General features: G+C 48.9%; 1 protein-coding gene across 1 annotated transcript in view; it reads left to right on the plus strand.

Moving 5' to 3' along the window:
- Positions 1-21366, plus strand: part of LOC119391860 (fatty acid synthase) — a 507973-nt gene that overhangs the window by 21955 nt on the left and 464652 nt on the right. Inside the window, exons 4-6 of the mRNA XM_049415427.1 lie at positions 6993-7115; positions 7982-8215; positions 10130-10431. Of these exons, the coding sequence (XP_049271384.1) occupies positions 6993-7115; positions 7982-8215; positions 10130-10431 (659 nt within the window). The remainder of the gene's footprint in view (positions 1-6992; positions 7116-7981; positions 8216-10129; positions 10432-21366) is intronic.

Consider the following 21366-nt stretch of genomic DNA (forward strand, 5'->3'; position numbering starts at 1 on the left):
CCATGGTCTCGTTCGACGTCACGTCACTTTTTACAAGAGTCCCGGTGGACTTGGCAGTAGCCACGTGCGAAGAAGCCCTTAAAGCAGACAGTGGTCTTCCTGGTCGCACCCCCTTCGACATCCCCGAACTTAGCGAGCTGCTGCAGTTTTGTCTCAGCAACACGTATTTTTCATACGATGGCAAGATTTACCAGCAAACACATGGTACAGCAATGGGAGCGTCAATATCAGTCACCACGGTCAATCTAGTAATGGAAGCCTTGGAAGGAAAGGTCCTGGCAATGTTCACTGCGGCCCCCAAAGTGTTTTACCGGTACGTCGATGACTGCTTCTGCATTTTGAAGAAGCAAGACATCCAACGCTTCTTGGACTGCCTGAACGCCCAGAACGTGAACAAACAGTTCACGGTTGAACACGAGAATGACAATGTGCTGCCTTTTTTGGACGTTCAGGTGCGCCGGGATGGGAGCGCCCTCGCCTTCTCAGTATACAGGAAGCCCACACACACAGGTCGTTATCTCAGTTTTAATTCGCATCACCCCATCGGCCATAAGACGTCCGTAATGTCATCCTTGGTGACACGCGCCGTACGGGTCTTGTCAGACGATGATGCGTTGAAGAAAGAGCTACGTACGATCCATCGGGAGCTAAACCGCAACGGTTATCCTTATCGATTCATCTCGAAAACTGAGAAGCGGATTCTTCAATCCAGCTCACAGAGCAACGTGACTACCTGTGCACGTGCGGCCATACGTTACGTCGAAGGTATCAGCGAGGCACTTTCGCGCGTATTTTCAAAATACGATTTGCGCATTGCTCACGTCCCGACCAGCAAGCTCCGGAACCAGCTCGTCCATGTGAAAGACAGGCTGCCAAGTGAATCGTTTCCAGGTGTTATGTATAAAATACCGTGCGCTGATTGCCATGAAGTGTATATTGGCGAAACAGGAAAGTTTTCTCGACGCATCAAAGAGCACCAACGTGACGTGACTAAAAACAATCACATGACAAACGCCATCGCTGAGCATGCGCATGCACATGATCATACCATTGACTGGGATAACGCCGCCATCATCGCCAAGGAAAAGAACGTGTCGTCACGCCGGCTTCTGGAATCACTGATCATTCAGTCGACGCCAGCTACAATGAACAGGACACCAGGAACTATGCCTGCCGTGTACGCATGCTCGTTGCGTCACGTTCTGCCTACATAATCGACAACGACTTCGAGTCCTGCTCAGTGAACAAGGAACCCGTATGCGGTTCCGAAACGTCAGATCATCTCATCCGACTTGGTCAGTGACCGTGAATCATCTCATCCAATGCCTGACCAGACGAACTTTCGTCGAACTCTTGACTACGTTACTTACCGGAGCACTTTTGGACAAGACGCCGTTACGAAGATACGTCGATTTGTTTCGCTCAGTTCAAAAATAGCTGCTTTCAAGACACATCTGGATTTCAACCTCACGTGTAAACGGGAGGACGTGATGCCAAGGAGTCTGCGATTGAGAAGACCAGTCGCTACATCATGGGGCCACCAGATTGTTCGTCAGGCTGAGCGGAAGCTGCTACAAGCACGTGTTCTCGAGTGCCGTGAAAAGGTGCGGAAGGTGGAGACGCAAACATTTTTTGCGCGCCGGCAGCTTGAGCATATGATGCCAGATAACTTTCTAGAGGTGCAGCTGCATGCAAACTTTGCCGCAACTACGAGGGAAGGCTTTCATAGAGCTTCACAAGACAGGAAACTGCAAGCACTCCGACCGGATGTGTCACAAGACGCACAAGACGTCATCAACCTGTCCTCTTACACTCCATCCGAGAAGGAAGCTGAGGTATCTCGTGGATTGAATTTCAACACGGATGCGCAACCAAGGCCAAGGGATGTGATCTGTGCAGTACAACGTGCGGTCAGCCAACTTCCCTCAAGCGTACGTGAAGAAGCCCGCACCCGTGTTATTGGCGTGCTTTCGGGATTGCGGAAGTGCGGCACAATGACGTTCTCGTCGGTAGCCGAGGAGCAAGCTATTCGGAGCCTACGGAGTAACAGAAGCATCGCCATTCTACCCTCCGACAAAGGAAATGCTACGGTCTTGCTGGACAAGAACGACTACCACGAGAAAATGCTGGCCCTCCTTGGTGACCGTCATACGTATGCTGCTATAGCCTACGACCCCACAAGCCGACTACAGACTAAGCTGCAAAAACTACTGGCCAGTTTTTTCAGGTTGGTTCCTCCGCACCACGCCGGTCTCTACACCGTCTGCTCTGCACTAACGGTTCAGCCCCTGCAATGTATAGCCTGCCAAAAGTCCACAAGCCTGGCGTTCCACTTCGACCTATTGTCGACTTCACCAGATCACCGCTCTGCCGACTATCGGGCTACCTTCACCAAGTGTTGAGTCCTCTAGCCGGTAAGACGTCGACACACATCGAAAATTCGTCTGCTCTTGTTGCTAAGTTAAAGGATGTCACACTGAGTGAAGACGACGCTATGGTCTCGTTCGACGTCACGTCACTTTTTACAAGTGTCCCGGTGGACTTGGCAGTAGCCACGTGCGAAGAAGCCCTTAAAGCAGACAGTGGTCTTCCTGGTCGCACCCCCTTCGACATCCCCGAACTTAGCGAGCTGCTGCAGTTTTGTCTCAGCAACACGTATTTTTCATACGATGGCAAGATTTACCAGCAAACACATGGTACAGCAATGGGAGCGTCAATATCAGTCACCACGGCCAATCTAGTAATGGAAGCCTTGGAAGGAAAGGTCCTGGCAACGTTCACTGCGGCCCCCAAAGTGTTTTACCGGTACGTCGATGACTGCTTCTGCATTTTGAAGAAGCAAGACATCCAACGCTTCTTGGACTGCCTGAACGCCCAGAACGTGAACATACAGTTCACGGTTGAACACGATAATGACAATGTGCTGCCTTTTTTGGACGTTCAGGTGCGCCGGGATGGGAGCGCCCTCGCCTTCTCAGTATACAGGAAGCCCACACACACAGGTCGTTATCTCAGTTTTAATTCGCATCACCCCATCGGCCATAAGACGTCCGTAGTGTCATCCTTGGTGACACGCGCCGTGCGGGTCTTGTCAGACGATGATGCGTTGAAGAAAGAGCTACGTACGATCCATCGGGAGCTAAACCGCAACGGTTATCCTTATCGATTCATCTCGAAAACTGAGAAGCGGATTCTTCAATCCAGCTCACAGAGCAACGTGACTACCTGTGCACGTGCGGCCATACCTTACGTCGAAGGTATCAGCGAGGCACTTTCGCGCGTATTTTCAAAATACGATTTGCGCATTGCTCACGTCCCGACCAGCAAGCTCCGGAACCAGCTCGTCCATGTGAAAGACAGGCTGCCAAGTGAATCGTTTCCAGGTGTTGTGTATAAAATACCGTGCGCTGATTGCCATGAAGTGTATATTGGCGAAACAGGAAAGTTTTCTCGACGCATCAAAGAGCACCAACGTGACGTGACTAAAAACAATCACATGACAAACGCCATCGCTGAGCATGCGCATGCACATGATCATACCATTGACTGGGATAACGCCGCCATCATCGCCAAGGAAAAGAACGTGTCGTCACGCCGGCTTCTGGAATCACTGATCATTCAGTCGACGCCAGCTACAATGAACAGGACACCAGGAACTATGCCTGCCGTGTACGCATGCTCGTTGCGTCACGTTCTGCCTACATAATCGACAACGACTTCGAGTCCTGCTCAGTGAACAAGGAACCCGTATGCGGTTCCGAAACGTCAGATCATCTCATCCGACTTGGTCAGTGACCGTGAATAATCTCAGACCGGCCGGTTGTCGGGTGTGCGCCATCGGTTCGCCGGGGCAGGTCCCACCCATGTCTCATGACCCGATTGACGGGGAGGCTGCTGAAATGACTGCATGGTGGGCTGCAGTCGGGGCCGAGGGGTGGCGTCAGCATATGTAGCCGGCACACCCGCTTCAAAGAACGGAGGTCTAGCGGCGGCTTCGGCGTAACTCATTGGGGCAGCCGCAGGAATTACTTGGGGCGTCCTGGCGACAACTCGAGCGTAACTCTGGGGCGCAGGAGCCGGAGGTTGCTGGAGGTACTCAGGCATGACCTCCACAATTTCTTGCTCAATCGCTCGGCGGATGGGAGGAAGAAGGGTGGTCGACGACTGTTGGACTGCGGCGGGTGGGCAAAGGCCAGGAGAGAGAACTGGCGTGCAATTTCCTCGCGCACGAATGACTTGACTTCTGCCAGCAACGCGGCCTGGTCAGATATTGGTGCCAAGCCAGCAAGCTCTGCGTCGCGTGATGGGAGTGACGGGTCATCGAACGCTGCCGGCGAAGCTCCTCGTAGCTGTGGCACAGCGTGATGACCTCGGCCACTGTGTCAGGGTTTTTGGCGAGCAGCATGGTGAAGGCATCGTCGTCAATGCCATTCATTACGTTCGGGATCTTGTCAGACTCACAGAGGGTTCCGTTGGCTTTCTTACGCAAGTCGAGGACGTCTTCGATATAACTTGTGAAAGATTCCCCGTACTGCTGAGCTCGTTCGCGTAAGCGCTGTTCTGCTTGCAGCTTACGAACTGCTGGGCGGCCAAAAACACTGACGACGGTGGTCTTGAAATCGGACCAAGTCGCAAAGTCGGACGCGTGGTTGTTGTACCACAAGCTCGCTACTCCCGCGTGGTAGAATACCAAGTTGCTCAACTTGCCTTCTTCGTCCCATTTATTGGGTATGCTGACGCGCTCGTAAGCTGCGAGCCAGTCCTCCACGTCGGTGCTACCGGCGCCAATGAAGATAGGTGGATCGCGTATACGGGGGACACCGGGACATGTGGTCGTTGCGGGAGGAGGCGTTTGCTGGGCGGCGTCCTGAGACATGGTAGAAGGCAGGGTACGAGATCGAAGCTCCAAGCGCATTGTCACAAAAGTCGCATATGCTTAACATTGCCTGCGCATAATGTCCTAAGGTACGTGATGAAAAGGGTTTCGTTTCTTTTTTTTTTTCTCTCTCCCTTACGCCCAAAGCGAAAGCGCTGTAATTCTTCGCTAAAAATGGTTTGCCGTGAGCGTACGTGCACAGCTTAGTGTGTGTTAGCGTGGGTCGTAAGACGAGCATCCGAGCTGCGTGCGTGATCATGTGTTTTTGTTTGTTCATTTTTATTTTGTCTGTTTTTGTTTTGTCTGCTTGCCGTGAAGCTCCCCGCCAGCAGAGCCTGAGCCTTAACACGAAAATATGAGCTACGTGACGTGCTTTTGTTTTGTCTAGTATTGAACGACTTGCCGTTAAGGTCACAGCCAGCAGAGCCTGAGCCTTAAGACGTGCATCCGAATTACGTGTCAGATCATGTGCTTTTGTTTGTTTTTTGTCTGGTACCCCCGGACGTTGTGTCCGAGACACGTTTCAGATCATGTGCTTTTGTTTGTATAGTGTTAAAGGACTTGCCGTAAAGGTCACCGACAGCGGAATCTGAACCACGGGACGTTGCATCCGACATACGTCTTAGACCTGCGCCTACGCGACCGCGTGACTGGTGTTTTGTGTGTGAGTTAATGGTTCGCCCGTGAAGGACACCGAAAGTGAAGTGTGAACCATGCACGGTAGCAACTAGTGCCTACTTCACCATTTCAAGGATGCGTCGAAACTACACTAGAAGCTGGAACCGGCGCCCGGAGAAACGTATAAAAAAACAGCCCCTGCCTATGCTTCATCAGTCTGCTCTGCGCTGGAAAAGAAATCCACGCTGGAGGACTACCGGGGCGCAAGGCAGCAAACAACACGCCGAAAACCCAACACCCCGAGTCATCGCGGAGCCGCCGCCGACCCGCCTCGCCAGTTCCAAGGGTCACTTATGCTCCGGGCCGGTGTCGAAGGACGCTGCTGCGCCCGGTTACGTATGTCATTCGCTTGAACTTAGTGGACTGTGGACTCGAATTATTTGCTGGGCTCTTGCTGTTTGGTAATTCATCTTATACTGCTCAGTGTCTTGACATATTTGAATTTTCATGCATGCTGCAGTTATCTGAATAATTGTGGAATCTATAATTAGTTCACCCTTGTATTCTAGATAACTGTTCTGTTCGATTGGGAATATCTTTTTCTTTGTTTAACTCATTGTTAAAGTTTTTTTGTGTTCTTTGATTGGAGAAGGCCCTTGACTCTTTCATACCGGCGATTGGCGCGAGCCATACACCAGAGGCCCAACCCCATGCCACATCTTGGGAGAAGCTTGTGCTTCGGCCCCGAGTCGTGACAGGCAATGAATGGGAGCACAGCACTCTCCACCAAATTGTTAAGTATTTAATAGACGGCACTCAACGACAATGAGTAATAGCGACAGTCACGGCAAGGCACGAACTCTCTGTGCGACCGGCGTCCTTTCAGAAGCCAAGGAGGACGACCCACTAGAAGGCGCTGGAGAGAGCAACCCATTACTATGTTCCAAGGCTTCGCTACAAGGGAAGTATCAAATGCTTTGATACTTCCCTCACGTCTACATTCGGAGAAATGAATGTTCAAAAGGTTTTTCACAGCGCGTGTAAAATAGAGGATGAATGAAGGCACAAAGGTGTCCTTGTGTGCCTCCCTTCTTTGCTACTCTCTTTCACTCGCACTATGGAAAGCCTAACCTCTAAGTATTACCAAGCAGCCCACAGTGCATCTCCTGGAGAAGCGAAAACTATAATAGGGTCATTGAAATTTCGCTGCGAAACAATCACTTAGTATTTCAATTAATGGATGTGAAACTGCTTTGCTGCGGTAAATGTACATCCTGTGAGGAGGGTGGTCAAAGTGAACAAGTACGTGTTCATTTCTTAAGATCGGGTAGCATGGTATTACAATGTTCCACTTCTCACCGCTAGGAAACCGCGCTGGGCGCTCGCATACATTACGTATTTGTTCCGGATCGTATATAGGGCGTTTCATAAAAATATGTAGGAAACAATATCAACTTTCTCAGTTTTAACAGGGCTAACAGCATTCATCAATATGCAGCTAATGGCTACGTCCGAAGCGAGACTGTGGGTGTCTTTTTCGTTCAACAAGCCCGTCATGCTCGTCGGATCTACTCCAAAGTCGCCCACATCAAGATCAGTGCTGACGGCTACAAAAGCGAAGGTGAGAACACATTAAAGCACAAAGACCATAGATGTGACTCATAGATGTGTCTTCCTAAATGCTGTTTGCGGCAATGTGGTCTTTGGCTGCTGCTTCCCGGTTGTTACGATGGTTGTTCGTGAGCCTGACAGCGTGGTGGAATATTTAAATCAGTGGTTTATATAGCATTCGTAAGCGTTACAGACGCTGTTCTGTTCTACAGCCACTGTGTAGAAATTGAATACAGCTTTTCGTTCGAAGTCCTTGGTTCTGGGCTGCTGCTTTCTTTCAACAATGTGAACATAGAGAGAAGCCACGTGTCGTGTGTGTATGCAGTATGTATGCTATGAAACAGGGATGGAATGGAGGCGAGAAAACACCCACGCCTACCAAATATACGCTGTGACAACTGCGTGTTGATGACATGTGGCTTCTTGCAACGCCACCTTACCTGCGCTTTGTCTTTCACATCTGTGGAGTTTTCATGGTAATCTAGCCAACTCTCGCGCCGATCTGCTGAAGCTTTATGCAAGTACAGGGAAAATACACCACGCCATTTATACTTTTCCTCACAAGTTCTTGTGCCGCAAGCCAAAGCCGCAGAATTCCCCTATCATCTAATGTCACTCTCCTGCATCTACGTCGCCCTGCGCATCACTTGAACCTCGTATTGTGCGAGCGGTCTGCTCCTCCTATTTACGCCGCGTTGGTTAAGGCTGTGTGGCTCAAAATGCTGCACCTAAGGAACATGTGCAGTCTAAGATATCACTGCCCCAATTTCTGTCCACAAATGGCAGTGCTAAACGGTGCCCTAATTTAACTGGATATACAACTAGCAGCCAACCCCCGTGGAAACCTGACTTGATCCTTATTTCACTACATTACAGGCATCTCTACTCCATCAGCAAAGTTACAGGAAAAGCTTCTACGTGAAGTCTACAGCGAAGCCAAAATTGACCCAACACTCGTGCTGTACGTTGAGGCTCATGGCACAGGCACCAAGGTGGGCGACCCTCCCGAGCTAACTGCCGTGAGCAGCGTATTCTGCAAGCCGAACCGAGCTGAACCTCTGAAGATAGGATCTGTGAAGAGTAATTTGGGTCACAGCGAGGCGGCCTCTGGTAAGAAAACCGTGATGTCGTTACAGAAAACCGTGATGTCGTTACAGAAACCGTGTCACAGAAATTCTGGCGTCGGCGGCTGTGGCAAAACACTGACTGAGGTTTACCTGTTATAAACCTTCTTCCACGAGCAGAAGGAATATCTCGATTGCTTTTACAAAGAGAATGCAGGCAGGCGGCGGCTGCAGTAGCTTCGATACTGAGTTTACGGGCTTTTTACGCTTCCCTCTCTTTTCTTCGATGTTTCAGCTGGCATGTATGTATGTATGTATGTGTGTATGTATGTATGTATGTATTTTTTTCCACAAATCTAATAGAGTTGCAGTGACTGGGGAAAAGAGCCACTTATGAACGCTCGACCAGCCCCAAAGCCCAGTGAAAAATACAGAAGCATCAGAGCGGAAACTCACGTCTAGCTGGTTAAATATTATATGTGAATATGGCGGTTAAGAGGGAGACCATTATGCATTATATCAAGAAAGTGTTGCATAAAAAAGAAAGAAAAATGACGAATAGCAAGAAAAAAAACACGACACATTATCAATATTATTAAAAATTGGGTCATTATGGGACCGAGTAATCTTGAGCGCAGCATTTGTGATCCGCAGTTAGTGCGCGATTGTGGTGCATGCCAATATTCTGGTCTGCGCTTGCGCTGAAGCGCATGCACAAGTGGCCAAGCCGGTGCGCCGTCCATGGCGGGCCTGAGCTACCAAGCTCCGGCGAAGCAGTCGTTAGACATGCGCCTGATAGCCTCGAGAAGTAGGGGTGGCGCCGCCTAGCGGTAAGCCTGCATGACGTCACAGCATGGACTCTTTCGGCGCCCGCCGTGGCGCACCCGTGACATGCGCTCTTCGTACGCTGTCTGTGTTAGCTTTTTCGCTTCCCTAGATATTCAGCTGAATGACGAAAAAAGCAGTGATAAATAAAAAAACAAGAAGAAGTCGTCGGTTAAAGTCCTGTGACCGCTCGCTCCATGGCGGGATGCGTTTAGCCGCTCGACCACCACGCATACCAAAGGCTAGAGATTTATACTCGCCATTTAGTGTTGGGGGGTAGGCAGATGTCGAAGGTTCTTCAGCGGCTCGACCATCACCTGCGAGATTGGCGGAAAGGGCCCGCAGGCGCGCTTTTAAACGGCATCGTCCCGCCGTGCGGCCGTGTTTCGTCGCGCCGCATGAGTGGATATTATATGCGGAGAGCATCCGCACTTTGGTCTGTCTTGCGGCACGGTTTAGGTCTCCATCGAGAAGCGAATAAGGCTAGCAATTAGGAAGGCGATACGAACATGGTCCAATTACACTATCGCGTTCCACTCTTGAAAGGGGCGCTCAAGCGTCCTTGAATCTTTTTTCCTCAGTGTTCGCATCACTAGTGCGTGGCAGCCCCAGTTCTTTTTGTCCTTTATTATTCTGGTATAGCTGAGCTTTGCGTACTCCACTTCTCATTGTCTTTACCTCATTTTGGCATGTTTCATTCAGACTTGAGGTTAGGTACATATATCTTTGTAATAGTTTAAGCTAGTCAGAGCTTGTTTGAGAACCAAGCTTTTGCCTGATTTTTGTATTTTTAAATGACATAATTAAAGGCTATTCTTATAACGCCCAGAAAGAAATATTATAAATATTTTAATTATTATTATTTCTGCTGATAATTTTAAATGTTGCAGTGAAAACGAGCATAAATCGAACGACATGCTACCGCCCATGTCATGCATCGCCACGCTTTTTTGCTCAGTGTTTTCCTTGGCGGTACATACACCCGTCTCATTGGCTCGCTGAATTCTCATGAACATCAAATATGTGCCTCCATTGGGTACTTCTGTTCGTTGTCTGACAATGATGCATGCAATATTAATATTTTGTTTTACTTCGTTTTCGCTCCTCCGCGTTTCCTTTCACCCTTGTTAATCAGGTGTTTCTTCGCTGGCCAAAGTTATTTTGGCTATGGAGACTGGAGTCATCGCTGGCAACCTACACTTTCACCAGCCCAACCCCGACATTCCATCCTTGCACGACGGTACCATCGAAATTGTGACAAAGGCCACACCGTTCTCAGGTGGTCCCGTTGGTGTCAACTCCTTTGGTTTCGGAGGCACCAATGCGCACGCAATTCTGGAACAAGTGCCGGGACCCCACGTGAATAGCAGAGTGCGGGATAAGGCAGAGCTTCCAAGACTTGTCCTACTGGCTGGAAGAACGAAAGACTCCCTTGAGGTAAGTATCACAATGGGCACATCAAGGAGTAATTTACATAGCACCAGTGTTGCGGAGTTGCCACTCCGGAATTGGAATGACTACGGAATCATTCCTCATTTTCACGACCCCGGACTGGAATGTCAAAGGAATGGAATGGGGACAACGCTTGGAGGAGTGGAATGGGAATGGAATTACGTCTTTTTTTCCAAAGAGAGAGCATGTTTTTGCATACGCGCTGTTTATCAAACTTCAAACATTAGTAAGTCAGAACCTTGAATTTAACCATAAAGCGGTATTTTCAAAATAGCTTGGCTGATTACAAGCACGGTACATTTATAAGCAACGCGCCTACTACAATTCTGTCCTTACATGGACTGTGTTGCTCCCAAGTTTCGAGCTGAGACCTGATCAGCCCGAACTCCCACTGCTCCGGGGTGGGATCATTTCATTATTATCGTTATCATTTTTCGTTGCATCTTATCTTCGCTCGGTCGCTACGACTCGGCACACACCCGCGTTCGTATCGCCAAACAAAGAAGGCATTGGGGAGGAACGTATTTTGCTACATCCTTAATTGATACTACTGTAATATTATGCTCAAATTAGTCATGTAGGCCTGAGTACACGTTTTTTCGAAGTCAAAGGCCATAACGTATTCTCTAGGTCCACCTTTAATTAGCCAGAGCCAAGGGTAGGCGTGGTGTAAAAATGTGAACGATCTGCCAATTTGTAAAACAGAAACCGAGGCATAAGTTAGTGTACAAGCAAATACATTATCCCAGCAGATACTGAAGGGAGAAACAAATTATTCCTGCGCGTTGGTTGCCATTGATACCCTCAGACGAAATCACCCAATACTCTATGCACATCCTGATCTTTATCTCACGAGCAGTTTAGTACCTGACACACGTAAACAACCTATGCGACAAGGAAGACACTGCATACCTGCGCACAGGCGAACACAGAAAGTCCTCCTCACTCCATCCACGCTTGCGAGGCGCGCTTGACAAGCGTGAGTGCTGACGGGCAGGTCCAGTGTTCCGTATTCGATGCAAAGGCACAAGGTGCCCGAGCGGTGTACTGTTTTTTTTATTTATTTACACTTCACCTACATCGCCGTAAGGCATTGCGTAGGGTAGTTAACACAGTTAACAATCGATGTAATAGTTACAACAACGACAACGATACACAAGATACTTTTAAGAAAAAAACACTCGAATAACAGTGAATTACACAAATTATAAACAATGACACAGTCATACATTTTAAACACCTAAACGCTTCGAGGCAACAAATCATTCTTATTGGCAGTGATATTGTGGGCATTGTTAGAGGGAAGAAAAAAAGGTTTCATTATCAGTTTCATTAACGATATCGTCCGGGAGACGGTTCCATTCCTGTATTGTTTTTACGAAGAAGGAACTGCCAAAAGAGTGCGTCTTGTAGGGGTATTCTAATATTTTCCGTGAATGACCTCGTCGATTTGAGACGTACGTTGGTGCTAAGAGATAATCAAGGGGTTTAATGGCATTTCTATTGTAGTAAATACTATGAAGAAATTTAAGCCGCCGTTTCTGCCTCCTCACCATTAGTGGCTTCCATCCCAATGTTTGTTTTATTTCTGTTTTTCTTGAAAAGGAATTATAGTTGTTGCTAACAAATCTAGCTGCTTGATTTTGAATTTTTTCCAGTCTCTCAATCAAATATTGCTGATGGGGATCCCAGATTACACAAGCATAATCCAGAATAGATCTTACATGCATGAGATAGAGGGTTTGTTTCACGGCCTGTGTAACTTGCTTAAAATTTCTGCGTATGAAGTATAGCATTCTACCCGCCTTTGTCAGGGTCATATCTATGTGTTTATTCCATTTACCATTGTCGGTAAAATGGACGCCCAAATATTATAATGACATTCTTTGGTAATAATTGAATTATTGATTTCGTACGTTATATCTACTTTACGAATCCGGTTGGTGAACGACACGCAGCAACATTTCCGAACGTTTAGACTCATTTTCCAATTTTGTCACCACGTTGATATTATGCACAAATATTATGTACTGTTCAAACTAATGCCAGCAGACCTAGAGGGTGTTGTTCTCCATTAACCAAATTTTAGTTGTCTCCATATTCACGACCGCTCCAGGCGCTTGGCAAAGCTGCTTAGTCTCCTTGTACGGTACTTTTGTCAGCATGAAAATACGCTATGTCGTCATTTTAGCATTATCACATTTAAGCTTAAACAATAATAAAACATCACCATTCGTTCAAACATGCTGACCATGCATATAGTATAGATAGCGGAAGAACAGCCCCTATGGGAATTAGTAGGGTGGTTGTACTGCACGAGATATGTCACCAAGCTACTATCCCTCGACCTTGGTAACGTGTTTTGCGTACTTTTGCAGTTCTTAAAGGGACACTAAAGGCAAATATTAAGTCGACTTTGATTGTTGAAATAGCGGTCCAGAAACATCGTAGTGCTACTTTTGTGCCAATGATGTGCTTATTTTGAAATAAAATCACGTTTTAGTGGTCTACGCCGCGTCTGCGCACTTCAAATCACCCGCGTGAAAGCGGTCTTTGTCACGTCACTGTTGCCGTGCCCAACGTTGCCCGCCTTTACTTCGCGCTGGCGTGCACTGGCGGCGTGCACCATTCGGGCATCCGGCAACATCACATGCAAGCGGCATTTTGTCGAACTTTCTGTCACAGCTACTTTCACAAGCGCGCAAAACACACACGGTAGTACGCGATACCGAAACTACCACTGAGACGCGACCGCGTGAGCGAAGAAGGGCGCCGGGCGAAGCGCAGTTCGGCGAAAACGGAACTTTTGAACGACGCGCGCCCTTCCCCATGGCAACGCCAAAGAGGTTCTCTTTTCCATGAATCAAACAGAAACGAACAAGCAGCATTTTATTACGTCTCTTGATGCACGGAAGGCTCTTTTTTATTGTAGCTAGTTTGATTACGAGTGATTAATTGTAGTCGGACTCTCTCACGTCATCGCGATCATTTCCGAAATTTCCCGTTCGTTGCGCTCATCGTGTGATACATTAGAGCTTAATTTCTCTGTAAGTGGGACCCTGCTGTTGATAATATTGCCGTTTCAGACGCTGTCATACATTGAGCTTTCACTCTGACATAAATTGTTATTTGCCTTTAGTGTCCCTTTAATACATCTAATGGCATCAGCTTTATGGGGCATTCATTCAACTCGATAAAACTATCAAGATGCCTTTCCCTACGTTGAGAAATTACAGGAATGGAATTGAACTGCCTGGTCATTCCCGGAGTGGAAATGGGCTAAGTCTTTTTTATTCCGAGGAATTAAAAGGAATGGAATTGCGGCCAGTTCTAATTCCCCGTAATGGAATTGGAATGGAATGGAGGCGCCCATTCCGCAATACTGCATAGCACTCGCGTTCATGTAATTCCCGTTTTGATGATAGGAAGAAAGGTAAGTGGATAAATTTTTAGATACCGAAGGAACTCAGGGCGAAACTTAGAAACCACTGCTATGAAAGTTGCTCATTCCCAATGGCACAGACTGCGATGATGTAGCGGCAGAAAAAAAGAAAGAAGAAAGCGATAAAGAGAAATCAGTGGAGTCCAACCAGAGGAGCGTCCAATCTATACTTCCATACACTGGTGGTCGCGAAATTCGAAATGAAAAACTGAAGGGCAGAATGATCAGTACCTTGTAGTGAGGAACACGAATAACGGTGGGAGTTAATTGCGCACCTGCGCCGCTTCTTTCCGAGAGATGACTTTTGAAAAGGTGATCTGAAAAAAAAATCTGGTGTGTGTCTTACCCGAAGACGACCAGGAAGTGAAAATGCGCTGGTAGAGATTTTTTTGCTGCTACGAGAAAGTTTTTAGGATGTGTCAGGGCCTTTCGGCCTGGCTTGCGGTCACTATAGAAAGCTATTTACCGTCCTTTATAAGTGAGCCGCTGACGCGTGCGCCGCCGCGCTGTCAAGCACTTGTTTTTGGCCGTGATATGAGCATGCGGGAAAATAGTTATTGTCGGTTACAACCTAAGAATAAGTGTAAGCTCTTTCCACCGCCATCACTCTTCCCACTCAAGGAATATTTCCATAGATGCCCGATACAATCGCATTTGCTCATTTCCGTGACAGAAAGCACCTTTCGCGTATTGAAAAAAATGGTACACGTGAGCTAGACAATCTTTATGGAAAATAATGCAGTAGGTGTTTGAGAAGACGCTGTCGAACTTTGCAAATCCCATTTCCTGCCTAAATTTAATACTTATGAATTTAGTTAAATTATTCTAATTAAGATGTATATAATCACACAACAAAAATTTTCTGTAGTCCGCAAGGTGGCTGTCAGCAATATGCAACTGATTGCAGTGGCCTGCCTCTATTGCTCTAGCTTTTAACCCTTGGCTAAATATAGCAGGGACACGCGGTATATATATATATATATATATATATATATTGTTAAGGTGTTTAATAGACAGTACTCAACGACAATGAGTAATGGCGACAGTCACGGCAAGGCACGAACTCTCTGCGCGAGCGGCGTTCTTTTTCAAGCAACCAAAGAGGACGACCCACTAGAAGGCGCTGGAGAGGGTAACCCATTACCATGTCCCAAGGCTTTTCTACAATTACCCCGGGTACGAAAAGGGAGCCGTCCGGCGACCTAACGGCTCGTCACTATGAGTGGGTCATAGTAGGCCTTGAGGCGCTCCACGTTGACAATGTCGCGCCCTCGACGGCGCATGTCCGAAGCTGGTTCAGTGGGTTCGATCAAGTAGTTGACCGGGGATGTGCGCTCGACGATCCGGTATGGGCCTTCGTATTTCGGCAGCAGTTTTGAAGAAAGGCCACTTGCAGTGGTAGGGACCGAGAGCCATACGAGCGCTCCAGGGAGGAACGTGGGTTCAGAAGTGGTGGTGCCATCGCGAATGCTCTTCTGCAGCTCTTGTTCCTGCGTCGTAAATGTCTTGGCAAGCTCGCGACACTCTTCAGCGAGCCTGGCTGTGTCATAAATAGGCGCACACTCAGATGAATCCGGCTTGTATGGAAGTATCGTGTCGATGGTGTGCGACGGGTGCCTTCCGTACAGTAATAAGAACGGTGAAAAACCAGTAGTGCTCTGAGGGGCGGTGTTATAGGCGTAGGTGACGAAGGGCAGAATGGCATCCCAATTGTTGTGATCGGCGGCGACGTACATTGACAGCATGTCGCCGAGCGTGCGGTTAAAGCGTTCGGTTAGGCCATTCGTCTGCGGGTGGTAAGCAGCAGTTTTGCGGTGAACAGCATGGCACTCTTTCAGAATGGCTTCCACGACTTCCGATAAGAAGACACGGCCTCGATCGCTGAGAAGCTCTTGGGGTGGGCCGTGACGCAGTATGAATCGGTGTAGTAGGAAGGAGGCAACATCGCGCGATGTAGCCGCTGGGAGGGCGGCGGTTTCGGCGTAGCGCGTTAGATGGTCAACAGCGACGATGGCCCAGCGGTTACCAGCCGAAGTCAGAGGAAGTGGTCCATACAAATCGATGCCCACGCGCCCGAACGGACGGTTAGGGCAAGGTAATGGTTGTAGACTTGCTGGCGACACGTGCGTTGCAGGTTTTCGGCGTTGGCAATCGAGGCAGGAGCGAACGAACTTCTGCACGTAGCGGTACATCCCACGCCAGAAGTATCGTTGTCGGATGCGGTGGTAAGTTTTGGATACCCCAGAGTGCGCGCATTGCGGGTCAGAGTGGAAGGCCTCGCATATATCAGAACGCAGACTGCGGGGTATCACTAGTAGCCACTGGCGGCCGTCGGCGTTGTAATTGCGTCGGTGCAGGAGGTCGTCACGAACGGCGAAATGGTGGGCTTGACGACGCAAAGCGCGAGTGGATGGTGTTGCCGTCGGATCAGTGAGCAAGTCGATCAGCGAGGCGATCCATTTATCCTTGCGCTGTTCGGTAGCGATGGTGTGAACGCTGATTGAAGCAACAGTTATGTGAGATACTGAGCAGGGGGCATTGTCGTCAGGCAAGGGACAGCGCGAGAGGGCGTCGGCGTCAGCATGCTGGCCTCCGTTGCGGTACAGCACGCGGATGTCGTAGCCCTGCAGGCGAAGTGCCCAGCGGGCGAGACGGCCTGAGGGATCCTTCAATGACGACAGCCAGCATAGTGCATGATGGTCGGTGATGACATCAAATGGGCGACCATACAAATAAGGTCGAAACTTTGTAAGGGCCCATATGATCGCCAGGCACTCTTTTTCCGTGACTGAGTAATTGGTCTCGGCTCTGGTAAGCGTACGGCTTGCGTATGCCACGACATATTCGGGGAACCCTGGTTTGCGTTGCGCAAGGACAGCGCCGAGGCCTACGCCGCTGGCGTCCGTGTGTACCTCCGTTGGGGCCGTAGGGTCGTAGTGGCGTAGTATGGAAGGAGAGGTCAACAAGCGACGGAGCTTTGCGAATGCGTCGTCACACTCGGACTACCACGAATTTAGGGGTCCGTTACTTCCAAGGAGCTTCGTCAGCGGCGATATGATGGTGGCAAAGTTTCGTATGAAGCGTCGAAAGTATGAACACAGTCCGACGAAACTGCGCAGTTCTTTGACGGACGTAGGTTTGGGAAATTCGGCCACGGCCCGAAGCTTGGCCGGATCGGGAAGGATTCCGTCTTTGGACACGACGTAGCCGAGGATTGTCAGCTGCCGTGCCGCAAATCGGCACTTCTTCAGATTCAGTTGGAGGCCGGCGTTGCTCAAACGTGTCAAAACATGCCACAGACGTTGGAGATGCGTGGAGAAGTCCGGAGCGAAGACGACGACGTCGTCCAGGTAACACAGGCACGTGTGCCATTTCAAGTTACGCAGAACGGTGTCCATCATGCGCTCGAAGGTCGCGGGCGCATTACACAGACCGAACGGCATGACGTTGAACTCGTACAAGCCGTCGGGCGTGACAAAGGCTGTCTTTGGTCGAGCGTCATCAGCCATGGGTACTTGCCAGTACCCCGAGCGCAAATCGAGAGACGAAAAGAATTCTGCTCCTTGGAGGCTGTCAATCGCGTCGTCGATTCGCGGCAGTGGATAAACATCCTTGCGGGTGATCTTATTGAGCCGTCGGTAGTCGACACATAACCGCACAGAACCGTCCTTCTTCGCAACGAGAACAACAGGAGACGCCCATGGGCTGTCGGAGGGCCGAATTACATCGCGTCGAAGCATATCGTCCACTTGCTCGTTAATTACCCGGCGTTCTGTGGGAGACACGCGATATGGACGTTGCCGCAGTGGTGGTTGGGCGCCAGTGTCGATGCGATGCGTAACAGCGGACGTGCGGCCGAAGGATGTTTGCCCGACATCGAAAGAATGACGAAATTCATCCAACAAGCACAGAAGCTGCGAACGCTGGACCGACGTAAGGTTGTCAGCAATGGAGGGACCAAATACATCAGTAGGTGACGAATCGCCCCGCCACGGTGGTCTAGTGGTTATGGCGCTAGACTGCTGACCCGAAGGTCGCGGGATCAAATCCCGGCCGCGGCGGCTGCATTTCCGATGGAGGCGGAAATGTTTGAGGCCCGTGTACTTAGATTTAGGTGCACGTTAAAGAACCCCAGGTGGTCAAAATTTCCGGAGCCCTCCACTACGCGACTCTCATAATCATATCGTGGTTTTGGGACGTTAAACTCCAGATATTATTATTAGTAGGTGACGAATCAGACGTGGAAACAGCACTGATGGTGCGGGAACTGGTACAGTGCGAGTCATCGGGTGCGTCCAGAACTTGTGCGTCTTCAACGGGTTCCACTTTGCCGAGACATTCCCCTCGAACCAACGTAACAATGCACGGGGATGGGTTGGTAACAAAAATAGTGGTGCTGCCCTGAGTGACTCGCACGGTCGCAAAAGGTACCAGCAACCCTTTCCTAGTGCAGACGCGGGTAGGTGGCGAAAGGAGTGCAATGGTGTCGGAGAGACCGGCGCAGTAGACCGACACAGCCGTTGACGAGTTTGGAGGCACTTTCGTATCGTCTTTGACGAGGATCTTGCTCACTGCCGATGGGCTGTCTGTCGGCGTCAAATGTGAGAACGGTGAGAGTTCGATTTCGGCTGGTGCGCAACGAATTACGGCGTCGTGGCGGGAGAGGAAATCCCATCCCAAGATGACGTCGTGAGAGCATGCCGCAATTATGATAAACTCGACGTCGTACAGAACGTCCTGAATGACGACGCGAGCAGTGCATACTGCTGTGGGATGAATACTCTGGGAGCTCGCTGTACGGAGGGACATCCCAGAAAGTGGCGTCATCACTTTTCGAAGTAAGCGGCAAAGTTTTGCGTCCATAACGGATACAGCGGCTCCAGTATCGATAAGAGCCGATGCGCGAACACCGTCCACAAGCACGTCGATTACATTCGATGGACTTCGCTGAGGGCTTTCACAGTTCGATAGCGTCGCAGCCCTTGCCTCCTGGACTGCGACGACTAGTTTTCCTGCTCTCGTGCGACCGAACGTGGCCGCATGGGTGACAGTGATCGACGTCGTGGAGACGGAGAGCAGCGAGTAGCTGGAGGTGGGCGTGACGTCGGCGACATAGGTGGAGGTGGGTCGTAGAATGCACGGCTGGACTGGCTGGTGACAGGTGACGCGACTCGAGGCGGCTGCACGCGTTGACAATAACGTGCCACGTGACCGGCGTAACCGCAAGCAAAGTAGATGGGCCGGTTGTCGGGGGTGCGCCATCGGTTCGCCGGGGTAGGTCCCGCCCATGTCGCAGTACGTGATTGACGGGTCGGCTGCTGAAATGACTGCATGGTGGGCTGCAGTCGGGGCCGAGGGATGGCCCTTTAAATATATATATATATATATATATATATATATATATATATATATATATATATATATATATATATATATATATATATATATATATATATATATATATATATATATACACGGAGACTATCAAGAGTCTGTCTGAGGTTGCCTTAAAATAAATAGGAAAAAGGTATAGGTTTCTCAAAAACAGTTTATTTGGCAATGTTTCGATCGGAGACCGATCTTCGTCAAGGCGAAATTTACCAGGCTTCGATGCGCTTTTATATCATCGTCCTCCGAACCGAGAGAGAGAGAGAAAAGGTAAAAAAGAATAAAAGGTTTTTTAAGTAAAAAGTAAATAAAGTAAAAAGAATACAGCAAGGCAGAATGAAAGGAGTCGCGAACAGACCACGTGCACATACTTGGACATACGAACAACACGTGTTTTCTGAAAAAAAAGAAGAAAAATGCGGAGAAAAGAAAATATGTAGATATACATAGATGGTCGAGGTGGACACATGAACCGCATTCCTGTCGTCCATTGTCGAGCTCCACTTCTCCGGCTGCCCCTCCTCATTCGTGAAGCTTGGAGACAATAAGTACATTAATTTCGTCCATTGTCCGGTTTCCGCTGCCCCCCCCCCGGTTTCCACCACTGCTCGTGAAGCCTAGTGAGGGCGTGAAGCTTCACAAGAAGCGACAAGCGCTTAAAAAAAGGGGTCAACTGTCAACAAGCTTCGTACAAGTCCGGGAAAAGTGTAGAGGATAGGCACATTCAATGAAAAACCGGCAGCCACGATCTCCGACCTGTGGCTCAAGATGATGTTTCCGAAGAAAATGGATAATCCCCTTCAGATTCTTGCCGGGAGGTCGAAACTTTCAGTCGTTCGAGTGTCGGAGTGGTTTCATTCTAGGGAGGATTCTTCGAAAGCTGCCCCTCTTTTTCCCCATTTCTTTCCTCTCGGAATGCGCGTATGGATGTTGCATGCCCGACAGCGTTTTCCTAAAGTCCCTACATTTATTTTTTTCCTTGATAAGTACCGACATCCATTGAAGCGCCACCGACGAATCTCACTGCCTAACGCTCGTTTTCGGTAGCCATGCTCTTCCTAACGGTTTTTCAGCACCTGCTGAAACGCGCCCCCCTCACTAATGACGGCGGACTAGCGGGAGGAGAAAGGCGCGTAGCGTTCGCATATATTCACCGCTGAAGGATGCGTGGCTAATGTACTTAGAAGTACGTGGCTTTGTAAATCCTCCAAGTAAGGAAGAACATGGCAGCAGATGCCGGCTGCGCTTGAGAGGCGGTCGGGAGAGGAGGCAGTTGTCGGTACTTCGGGAAAAAGGAAAAAATCTAGGGATTTAACGTTCTCTTGACGATATCCGAAAATAAAGGAGAACTTCGATTAAGATCAGTGGCGTAAATCCATGAGAAACAAAGGGGGGGGGGGCATCTTCCCATGGCGGCCATCTTGGCTTTATAAAAATAGGTATTACTTTTAAATTTACAAAAAATTAAAATCTTGCTTTGGAACAAAATTTAAATAAAAACTTCTGTGGGCCTCCGCGCCGAATTATTGAGCTTAATATAACAGCACTGAGCGGAAATGTACGTTGGTGAAGTTATCTTCTAAGTGCCACTCGAAAGGCACTAGCATATTTCTAGTTAATAATGCCACTTCAGTTAAACCATCAATTGAAAATTACTAGCACTTTCTCGTTAAAACGCGTAAAGGTACCGCGTTTCGTTACCTTAAGCTTCACTCCACAGTGTTTACCCGTTAGAAGTAGCCGCCTACTTATGGAAACCTTTTTTGCAACGCATGTTTCTGTTCGTCGGAGATTAAAAAACAGAATCGATCATAGTACCAGCCGTCGTGTTCATACTTCATTTTCAATACCTTCCACCAAACCGTCGACATAAACAAATAACGGTAAGGATTCTTTATTAACTTTGCACTTTGTATCCAACATTTGCAGCTCGTCAGATGTCACCCGTAACATTCATGAAAGCTCGTGTTCTACAGTGCCGTTTGACACGAAAAATAGCTGCTTTAAATTTTTTACTTCGTATCCGCTCTTTGATAGGGCAATATACTTGCAAGGGGTGTCCCCCCCCCCCCGTCTAAACACAGGGGGAG

Source organism: Rhipicephalus sanguineus, chromosome 4 (genome assembly GCF_013339695.2).
Source record: "Rhipicephalus sanguineus isolate Rsan-2018 chromosome 4, BIME_Rsan_1.4, whole genome shotgun sequence".
Lineage (NCBI taxonomy): Eukaryota > Metazoa > Arthropoda > Arachnida > Ixodida > Ixodidae > Rhipicephalus > Rhipicephalus sanguineus.